The 10,974-nt window shown below is 46.5% G+C and overlaps 1 protein-coding gene, 1 long non-coding RNA gene and 1 pseudogene across 2 annotated transcripts; 1 reads left to right on the top strand and 2 right to left on the bottom strand.

Moving 5' to 3' along the window:
• The first annotated feature begins 474 nt into the window (after positions 1 to 474).
• LOC136457966 (GDSL esterase/lipase At1g33811-like) lies at positions 475 to 1,950 on the top strand. Its single transcript, XM_066457984.1, has 2 exons — positions 475 to 887; positions 975 to 1,950. Exons 1-2 carry the CDS (start codon positions 501 to 503, stop codon positions 1,839 to 1,841), a joined length of 1,254 nt encoding a protein of 417 aa, XP_066314081.1. The 5' UTR covers positions 475 to 500; the 3' UTR covers positions 1,842 to 1,950.
• Positions 1,951 to 3,165: 1,215 nt separating this feature from the next.
• Positions 3,166 to 5,652, bottom strand: LOC136457965 (uncharacterized). The gene is made up of 3 exons (XR_010759856.1): positions 5,538 to 5,652; positions 5,358 to 5,454; positions 3,166 to 3,178 (listed from the first exon to the last, which is right to left on the bottom strand). It is a non-coding gene; the product is annotated as an uncharacterized lncRNA (long non-coding RNA).
• Positions 5,653 to 7,476: 1,824 nt separating this feature from the next.
• Positions 7,477 to 8,658, bottom strand: LOC136461464 (transcription termination factor MTEF1, chloroplastic-like; annotated as a pseudogene).
• Positions 8,659 to 10,974: the final 2,316 nt, after the last annotated feature.

The raw sequence follows: 10,974 nt of genomic DNA, 5'->3' as shown, positions 1-10,974 counted from the left end.
CCATGTACTATATGACTTTTCTCTAGTTATTATAAAAATATGCTTATCATTTCCGAACGACGGGAGCACCGATTCCCATTCAAATCAGCATTTTGCAACACCAACCAACTCTACTCTACGTAGGCACAGACAAATGTAATGGAGACAAAAGCAAGCAACGGCATTGGTGGAGCCAGGTCCGAATTACCGATATACTACTCCTACAAACTTTACTGCTACTACGCATGAATCCGTGAGCCGTTAACCACCACCGGTATCGCGTCCAATGCAACAAGCAAAGCTACTGCTGTAAACCATTCGGTCCATTCCCTGTGACAAAGCGCGATCCGATCCATCCATTTCAACTTCCAACCCACCCGCCTAGCTAGCTAGCTGTTGGGAGTAGTAACTCTCTAGCGATCGAGGCAACTATAAATATTCGCGATCGACCGCGATGAGAGCATGCACATGTAGCAGTCGACGATCGAGGTTCAGAGGTTTCACTGGGCGCCGGAGAGGAGATGGACGACTACGGGAGGCTGGCGCTCGCCGTGGTGGTGGTGGCAGCGGTGGCGGGCACGAGCGGCGCCGCGGCGGCGTGGGGCTGGCAGCAGCCGCTGGCGCCGTGCATGTACATCTTCGGGGACTCGCTGGTGGACAACGGCAACAACAACGACATCCTGAGCCTGGCGCGGGCCAACTACCGCCCCTACGGCATCGACTTCCACGAGGGCCCGCCGGGGCGCTTCACCAACGGCCGCACCATGGTCGACTTCCTCTCCGACATGCTCCGCCTCCGCCCGCCGCTCCTCCCGCCCTACGCCACGGCCAGGCCGGAGGACCTCCCCCGCGGCGTCAACTTCGCATCGGGGGCATCCGGCATCCTGCCCGAGACAGGAAACAACTTGGTCAGTGCATGGCTCAGTGCCCGTGCCGTGCGGTGCACACGTGTATATAGCTGATCAAGAGCTTGCTGCTTGTGGCAATAATGGCAGGGCGGGCACTACCCGTTGTCGGAGCAGGTGGACCACTTCCGCGCGGCGGTGAGAGACATGGGGAACACGTCGGAGTTCCGCGGCAACGCCACGAAGGTGGCGGCCCACCTGGGCCGCTGCATCTTCTTCGTCGGCATGGGCAGCAACGACTACCTCAACAACTACTTCATGCCGGACTACTACGACACCGCGCGGAGGTACAGCCCGCGCGACTACGCCGCGCTCCTCCTCCAGGGCTACTCCGCCCAGCTCACCCAGCTGTACGGCCTCGGCGCCCGCAAGTTCGTCGTCGCCGGCGTCGGCCTCATCGGGTGCATCCCTTACGAGCTCGCTAGGATGAACGACAACAACCGACCGCCGTCTGGGCCTAGTAATCAGTCCGCCGTTGCTAGCGAAGAAATCGGCATTGGCGGCGGTAGAGGTGGTGGCAAAGGCAACGGCAATACAAACCCAGCGCCTGACGCCGCCGGCGGCTGCAACGAGACGATCAACAGCGCGATCGACATCTACAACAAGGGCCTTCTGGCCATGGTGAAGCGCTTCAACAACCGCGGCGGCGCGCAGCGGCTGCGCGGGGTCAAGTTCATCTTCCTCGACACCGTGCAGAGCGGCAAGGACCTGACAGCGAACGCCGCCGCGCACGGGTTCACGATGCTCGACCGCGGCTGCTGCGGCGTGGGCAGGAACAATGGGCAGATCACGTGCCTGCCCCTGCAGCGGCCCTGCGACGACCGGAGCAAGTACATGTTCTGGGACGCCTTCCACCCCACGGAGGCTGCCCACAGGATCTACGCCGCCAAGGCCTTCAGCTCCAACTCCACCGCCGAAGTTTACCCCATCAACGTCAGCCAGCTCGCCGCCATATGAACAGAATAGTCGTCCGCTCCAAATCGATTAATCCAATAATTTCCGTTTCTTTTTCATCTTAAGTCAACTACATCAGATCTTTCATCTGCCACTGTCTCTCAGGGAAGGCTTTCAGTCATCATTATATTGCTAGTAATTTGCGCGCCCATGCGCGAGTGATAACTTTGCGACTATTTTTCAAATGAAATAATCTTTACATACACGTGACAGAATGGATATGACTTCATATTAGGTGACATCACATTATATTGGCCCGGTTCTGCAGCACTACTTCAGCAGTACTTTTCAGCTAACGAACAATGTTTTTCTCCCACAACAAGTCAGCATAAACCGAAACGAACAGGGCCTTGATACAACACTGCTCTCAAACATTAAGGGTCAAATGGGCAGAAAAGAATGATGGTATATTGGCTATTTCTATGTTCAATCTAAGCTCAATGGTTTACAGAAAAATAAGCCCTGCTTACAGAGATAAGCCAACATGACCAAATATGTTATACATGATGGTACACTATTCTTAATAAGTCTTATTGCAATTTTTTATTGAAGACTCATTCTGTGTGTTCCATTCATAGTGAAAAGAAGCACGAAATACTTATTGGTTCATGAACAGAAACCCAAACCGCTCTGATGACAGATACAACATCAGTGTTATTTGTGCAATGACTAAGCCCGAGTAGGCCCTTCAACTGCTGCAGTCCAATAACAATGGAATCCAGTGATTGCAGAAAGAGAATCAACAAGGAAGCCCAATCTCAAAAAGGATCGATGCAAAAGACTAATTAGTGAAAGCAAGGAAAGTAGGCTCATTGTAATCACAAGACTGCAAAGGCTCTACCTGAACAGACCAAATGCAGACTTGAAGATACCAGTAAAGAATGTCACAGTGAAAACCGTTTTTCCGATAGGAAGCCGGATCTATGTTCGGGTCCGCTATCTTTTGAGCCGCTGATGAAAGCAAGAGCGACACGATGGCAATCGGTCCAATGGCTATCTCCCTAGAGGTCCCCATTACAGCATACACAAGAGGTGGCACAACACTTGAATCTTACCACAAAAGTGCAGTGGATTAATTGGTATTGACAGCAGCAGTTTCTGGAAAAAAAAACAGAGTGATGGAAGAAGGAACAATGGTTTCAGTTAATGCAGATGGTGGTAACTCTTGCAGCATTGAGTGTAACATCAATTTTTAAGGGTTAAATGCAGGAGAATAACTAATATGAGAGCCTTCGATAATCCTATGCAGGGAAAGATTGTACCTGAGATACCTTCAGAGAGCTAACCATTTATCTAAGCCCGTGGCTGTTCAGTCCATCCTAAATATTTGAGAGATCACCCTGTATATTTGGCAAAGATTGTAAATGTTAGTGCTGCATCACATATCAATTGCCAAAAATTGTGAAACTGCTTATAAATGATGCTACTTTCTGTAACTGCTTGCTGGAAGGAAGAAAGAACCTATCAGATAAACAAAAGGTGCAGAATTCCCGAGAGGAAACTGTAAATTGGTACAATAATGCTTTTAGAGCCATTTTGCTAAGAGTGTTGTTCTGATTTTAGGGGAAAAAAAAAGGGGCGTACCCAATGCAGAGAGCTCCCGCTCTGTGCGGGGTCTGGGAAGGGTGTCAGTGGCAAGCCTTACCCTCGCCCGTGCAATGCGAGGAGACCACGGCTCGAACCCGGGATCTTCCGGTCACAGGCGGTAAGACTCTACCGCTTGCACCAGGCCAACTCTATTTTTCATATCCATGGAAAAGAATTAGGAGGCACTGGGAAGAGTTATGTATTTTCTAAAAAAGAATGGCTTCCTTTTTTAGATTTCTAGAATGAAATTACACACACCAGCAATTAAAGAAAGTAGCCGAATATAAGGAGGTCCAGTTCCTTTACAGCAAGGTGATAAGCTAATATGTAAGATGTAAGGATTAATTCTTTACTGCCAAGCAAACAGGCATGTGCGAACTAAGAACTTATCCAGATTTAAGCATTAGTTAATTACACAGCAAAAATCAGACTCAAAGCTATATAAGAATAGCTGAATTTGTTATCTCTTTTGCCATGCTATATCAGGAAAAACATAGAGGCACTGATCAAGCCTTATGAGGGTGAGCACACACCAAAACCTTAGTTCCAGATGTTTCAAACCTGCTAAAAAGTGGATTTGCAAGAAAGTGGAGAGAGATGGATAGGAACAAATACATCACTGGCAATGGGGTGTGCTCAGTAATAGAACAACCAACAAATTATGTGAAGCAAAGACATCATTGACAATGGACTTATGCTCAGTAACAAATGTACAAATTATAGCAACTAACGAAAACAAAACAACACATGCAAAAGAGAATTGCTAAGATATAATGGCATTGTCATCACAGAACTAATGCAAATAGCAAGAAATCATGGAAGGATGAAATAATTAGTCACCACTGCACAATTCCATTGTCTCAGTCTTAAAAAAGTTCATCATTGCACAACCACAAAACCTCAGTAGGTAACATGAAGGAAACAATTAATCATCATTGTATAATGGAGGATATCAGTTCTGCGCATGATCCGCACATTTAAAAACAAGAGAAGCGCAAAATCCGATGGCCTCCTAGGGGAAGGGGGCCAAGATTCTCGCAGTGAGAAGAGGAAGCCGAGGGAAGGGGAGGGGGAGGAGGGGATAGAGTGCACCTCTGCCATGCGCAACGGGCCAGATGCGCCTGTGTGGGGCTCCTCCGGCAATGAAGGCTGGCGAGCCAGATCCACACATGTATCCGGCCCCGGCGCTGGCAAGGAGAGCATGCACCGTAGAAAAAGGCCTTTCTGAGCACAGAGAGCTCACTCATGCCACAACGAAGAGGAAGGAAGGAAAGCCTCACATCCATTATTACACAGAGATCTGATGAGGGGACGAACAGATCCAACAGCCAGGTGGGATGGACAGATCTGGTAAATGGGCTGAAAAAAATAGAACGATTAGGCAAACTTTATTGTTTGTTGTAAAGCAATGAAAAATTCAAAGGGTCAAACCAACCACACGAATTAAGAGTTATCTGAACTAATTATGGTTAGACCTGTAGGTAACACCATGACCAAACACTCAAAGAGCTTAGTATTTTAAATACGCCATGATAGCCGCATACGAAGAACATGAGTCTTTGACCAGCTTTATTAGCAAAATTGGGAATGCATATGACATCTAGCAGAGTTAACCCAACAGGAATGTTTTAATCATAGTGAAATGCTCATAATCTATAAGTTTAGGTGTCACAGGTTGGGATCAGGGTTGTTCTAGGGGCTTCAATATGGCACTGAAAAAGCTACACATTTTGTGCAAGCATCTACAGCAGCTTACTGAGCCAGAAACAAAAATAAAATATCATTGTAGCTTTTCAAGGCAACCTAGTCTTGCAACCTTTGTGTAGGAGCAGAAAAAATATAGAAGTACAAAATCAACCCAGGAGACTAATTAGTAACTCATAGGTAACTACAGTCATACAACCGCGAAACTGACAATGTTCAGGTTATTACCTTATTGCAGCCAGCCATGAAATTGAAATAGGAGTGTTCTGTAAAGCTGACACCAATTCATGAATTGTTCTTAGTTCTCACATGCAAACCTGAAAAGCTGACACCAATTCATGAATTGAATGTTAGATTTCTTGGCTACAAATGAAAATATGAAGCAAAATAATTTTAATGAATTGTAACATACATATATGAAAAACGAAAGCCTGCCTAAATGCTGAATGTCCACTTAGCTGGCATTCTTCATAGCACCAACTTCTTATCAAGATCTTAAATGCCAATACCTCAGTAATCTGCAATTATTTCAATACTTGCCATATTTAATCCTAGATAATTGAGTCAGTGAAGATAGAAAAAAATGGGAAACTGAAAAGTAATCTCTTTGTATGGTATGGCTCAGAAAATATGGCCTTATATTCTTAGATGCAATAGTGCTTTATGCTTGTTCATTACTAATACAAATGGGCAAGAAAAATTCTATTAGAAATTGACCAAATTTTTTTGCCGGAAATGGGCCAAGTATTGGCTTGCATGTCACAGTTGTTCCAACACAGTACATTGTCACAAAGGCCAAGCCTTTTAGTTGATAATCAAATCAAGCCAACACAATGAAAACAAAACTCAAGTAGGAGACTGAATAAACTCGCTATACAACGCCTAAGGAGACCAGACGTCTTTATATCTCTATTAGTCCATTTTCGTTGTGTTAGAACATCAAGTGAAAGGCTTTGCAAATATATGCTGAACTGACCTGAATTGGTTCAGTCATTTTATCAAGCAGGTAGCAGGTGGCAAGTAGGCATACGCGGATGGGCAGGAAACTGCTGCGTGCCAAGGGGCCGACCCAACAACCCAGCACAACGTCGATGGTGTGAGCGCTGGCATGAGACACCTCAGATCCAGATGATGCAAACTTGCAGGCAGGAAGAAAAGTCAGTGCCGTCAGCATATAAAGAACAGAGAACAACACTGGCCAACAAATAAAAAATGAAAGAACAGAAAAGAAACGTACCAATTCCTCCAAAGTTTGAGCAACTGTGGTGAATCGAAGTCAAGGACGTGATGCTGTGAAGGGAGGATGCGACGTTGACGAGAGGAAGAAAAGAAGCGGCAGTGACATACAAGCGGGTCCAGCTTGAGCGCATTGCCATGGCCTAGCCCGACTCGACTGACCGGTGTGTGCCCACCCTGCAGCTCGGCCGCAGGGCACAGGCGGCTCTTCATCCAAGATGGCGGCCACAGACGCAGAAGGACGGATCCGGCCATGGAGGCCTCGGATCGACCCCAGCAAAGAAGGCCAACAAGCACAGGTCGACGCGGGACCCCGGCACCGGTGAGGGAAAGAGAGGAGGAGCAAGGGAGAGAGGCCACCTTCACCTATGTCTGCTCGCACCAGAGCCCCCGCGTACTAGGGGCGCCACCGTTGCACCAGGGGCCGTGCTCGCCTCGCGCCGCTGCACCCTAGGGGTCGCACCTGCCCTGCCACACCGCCGCTTCGCCGCGACGGGGGGCGCGCTTGCCCCGCGCCATCGCACCGGGGGGGGGGGCCACGGGGGGAGGGAGAGGGAGAGAGGAATGAAAGAGTAGATCTAGGGTTTAGCAGCACCGCTCATCTGCAATCGAAGGTCCCAGAATAATATTGCTACCGTGGCCGCTCTGGGAGCGCGTTGGCTCATGTCGCTCTCTTGTTTCTACATGTAAGCATCACTAGAAAAAAATTCATTCAGCTAGTGAAAGCTAGGTAAAACATCAGTTGGAATAAAAACATGCTAATAAAAAATAGTTAGATACCGGAAATAGAGGATTACTGTCAGATTCGAAATAGCATAATAAGTTGTCCAATACAGACTTATTCATTTAAGAAAAAGTAAGATAATCTTCAGCAATGAGCTAGCAGAGCATGCACATTTACTCTATAGAACAAGTCAAACCCAGCTCCTCCATAAATAATAACTATAATTTAAACTTGGTCTACGACAAAAGTCAGAGATCATTGGTGATTCTACTGCATAAATCAAAATTGAGGGTCTATGAGCAGTCATAGGCCTGTACAATGGACATCTGCAATGAGCATGAATTGTAGTTCCACCTTCTGTCTAAAACACAAAAGGATATGCTAAAATTAGACTCTAGAGGGCATAATACCAGCACGAGCTGTAGCATAAGCTTCTGCAAGGCCAGGAACAGAGTCCTTGTGAGAGTCGATGAACCTCAGTTTGAAAGCACCCTCTCCTAATTTAGCAAATGTGTAAAAGTTTGTTCTGCTATCCAGCAGTCCCTTTTCCCGTAGGACCTTCATGACATAATGTCACGCCACTAGCCTCTTCTCCAGGCTCAGTGCCAACAGGATAGGCCTTTCAACAATGTATTGTGGCTCCATCGCAGCCTCATTGACTAGGAACTCAATCTTGCGGAGAAGAATCTCGTCAGGACAATCCTAATATAGCGGGTATCTTAGACACTGCAGTGGAAACCTCAGACTCCGAACATCTGAGAGTCCTGTTAAAGAACTCAAGCTTGGTAGCAACCTTCTTTTTGGGATTATTGGCAATAGCAGCCACCGCGTGCCTAAACATCAGCGAAAGTGGGAGGCACCCCAAGTTCTGCCCGTAGCAAAAATTCTTTCATGCGTTCCGGGTTGAAGGTAAGCACCCACAGGTTGTTTGAACACAACTGAACAATATTTTGAACACCCCACTAATGAAGCAAAGCTATGTTAGGCTTAATTAAGCTCTCAAGGCTCGCATTGATGAGGCGGCCATTCCTCTTTACTCATTAGGACCACCAGGACCTGCTCAAACGAGCCGTAGAAGGAGATGAAGAACTGAAGCTTGGGAACGACGTCGCTGTGGCAGATAGCATGTGGGCCGACCAGGAGGAAGCGAGCGATTTGTTGAGTAGAAAGACCGGCGCGGTTTCGGAGAGCAAGAAGGTCGGGCAAGATGCTCTTCACCGAGGCACGGAGGAGCAGCGGGTTCGCTGAGACGGCGGCGATGATGTCGGCACGGGAGAGACCGGCGCTGGAGAGAAGGGCGATGATGGCTTCGGGGTTGGAGGCGGCGGAGATAAAGCGGGAATGTGAGATCTTAGATAATTGATGGAACACCTTCTTGGACACCTCACGGGCTTGAGCTGGTGCGATGCCGCAAGCAGTGACAAGGTAGTCCTTGAGCGAGAACGGCGTAGTGGCTGTGAAATTAGAGGTGGAGAGGAGGCGGCATGCTTGGGGGTGAATGTGGATGGGAGAGGGAAGTAGGGAGGCTGCGTCGAGCAGAGAGGGGAGGCGGTTCTAGAGGCGCAGCATTGTAACACCCTCGGTGTTACGCCCTAAACAAACTACCACATCATGTCATGGGCATCATTTTTATGTGATAATATATGTGATGGAATATGTAGATAATATTTTTGTAACTTCATATGATCAATAAAAATGTTAAATGATAAGCTATTCCATAACTCATATGTATCAATTAGGGTTTAAAATTAATTTTTATTAAACAAAAATATTATAGAACATATATGTGGCTCTAAATAAAGTTTGAAATATAAACTTTGTAAATGACAATGAAATACTTGCCATGGTAAAATAACAGAGCTAGCCAACATTTTTAATAGCCTAGAAATACAATTTGGAATCAAGTTTAGCTCAAAAATTTAGAATATTTTCAAGTATGTTGACTGCTAGACAATGCCATGTCTGGGGATTTATTTTGCGAAATTAAGTTAAGAGGTGGTGTCATGTTTTAGCTTGGATTGGTATCCTAATAGACCCTCTTTAGCATAGTGAAGACGGTTTAGTGTCAACCTCAACAGTTTAGTTGCTATCGATGCTTTAAAATTTGTGCACGAACACAGTCTCGGGCTGCCTAGCCTGTGCACGCGGTCACCACGCATGGCCATTTTGCGTCGTCGTGCCATGCTTGAAAGGACCTAGGATGCCGCCTAGAGGGGGGTGAATAGGTGTTTCTGAAAATTAACACCTTTAAATGCGAAAATAATTAGTAAAGGGAGTTTCTAAAATGGAAACTCCAAATAAGAGTAATACCACCCCTCACAAGTTAACCACAGAGTATGTAAAAGATACTAAATAAATCTAGGAGCCACAATCTTGCATCACAACGATTAGCGCAAGGATCAAATAAATTCAGCACTAAGCTCTAATACTGGACGTGTTCAGTAGGTATACCGGACGTGTCCGGTATACACGATTTCTGCAGAGCAGCACCAAACTTGCTCCTTTCGATTTCTACCTTCAAACCAAACTGCAGGTAGCTACTCGAGATGACAGTAAACACAGAGAACCTGCATAAGAGCTAGAGCAACACAAATATCGAATGAAATACAAATTGAGACACGATATTTGTTTTACCGAAGTTCGGACTCGTTTGAGTCATACTCTCCGTTGAGGGGGCTGCGGACGACCCAGCGAAGGTCAGTCCTAGAGGGTACCACGAAGGTCACTCTAGCCGGAGTCTTTTCCAACTCCTTTTCCTCCTTCCACTAGATGATTCCGAGACGGTGGAATCGACCGTTATAAACTTTCCGAGGCACACCACAATCTCTCGGGTGCTCTCTGGCGACGCCTAACCATCTAGGACCAAAGAGTCCAAGAGTAACAAATGCGAATCACGAGATTGACAATATGCACAAGTGTGTGTGTGTGTGTGTACAATTTGATTTGGCAAATTTGATCAACCACTCACTAAGAGAGGGTTGGGAGAGTTGGTAAGGCTCAAAAACATGTGTGTGTGTGTATCAGCAGAATCAGCAGCCTCCAAAGGTGGAGGCTTGGGGGTATTTATAGCCCCCTTGGGAAAACTAGCTGTTTTATAGCCGTTGCCGGTATGCATACCGGACATGTCCGGTATGACTTATACTGCCCTAACGGTAACTAAGTTACAGTGACAATGTGAGGTGCCGAAACTCCCGATCGTCGGAACTCCCGACTCTCAGCAAATTTGAAAACCATGTAACTGAGTTAAAATATGTGAGGTGTCGGAATTCCCGACACATGCAGGAACTTCCGACCGTCGGAACTCCCGACCCTCATGGCCTTTGAAAACTAGCTGTTGGCCTCTGGTCGTGCATACCGGACACGTCCGGTATGACCAGGACAGCGAACCCTCCAAGTCAGTTAAAGTGCAAGACGTCGAAACTCCCGACCCTTGCCGAAACTCCCAACCGTCGGAACTCTCGACTTACGTCGGAACTCCAGACGAACCAACCCGAGAACAATAATTTTACCACTGCTGGGTAAATACCGGACACGTCCGGTATCTTGCCAGACCAGCAAAAATAAAGTTAGCTCTTTTGTCGCTCAAATACTCAAAACTCACATGGGTTGGCTTGAGCACTTACAAAACATTATCTATCAACATGATGCATCCCTCTAGATAGTATGGCATACCTATTAAACTCAAGATAAAAGGAAAAATGAATTTATACCACTTGAGTTGATCTATTTTGAACTGATGCCGTCTCTTTCAATCTTCATCAAATAGGGTTGCTAACATGTTGATAATGATCTTTTCACATGAGCATACCCATCTTGAGCACGTGACTTGATTCCATTCATCAAATTTGAATAATCACAAATGTATCAAGTCACTTCCATCAAACA

The sequence above is a fragment of the Miscanthus floridulus genome, chromosome 6 (genome assembly GCF_019320115.1).
Source record: "Miscanthus floridulus cultivar M001 chromosome 6, ASM1932011v1, whole genome shotgun sequence".
Classification (NCBI taxonomy): Eukaryota; Viridiplantae; Streptophyta; class Magnoliopsida; order Poales; family Poaceae; genus Miscanthus; species Miscanthus floridulus.
The sequence above is the reverse complement of the archived record's forward strand: the minus strand, read 5'-3'. Positions and strand labels throughout refer to the sequence as shown.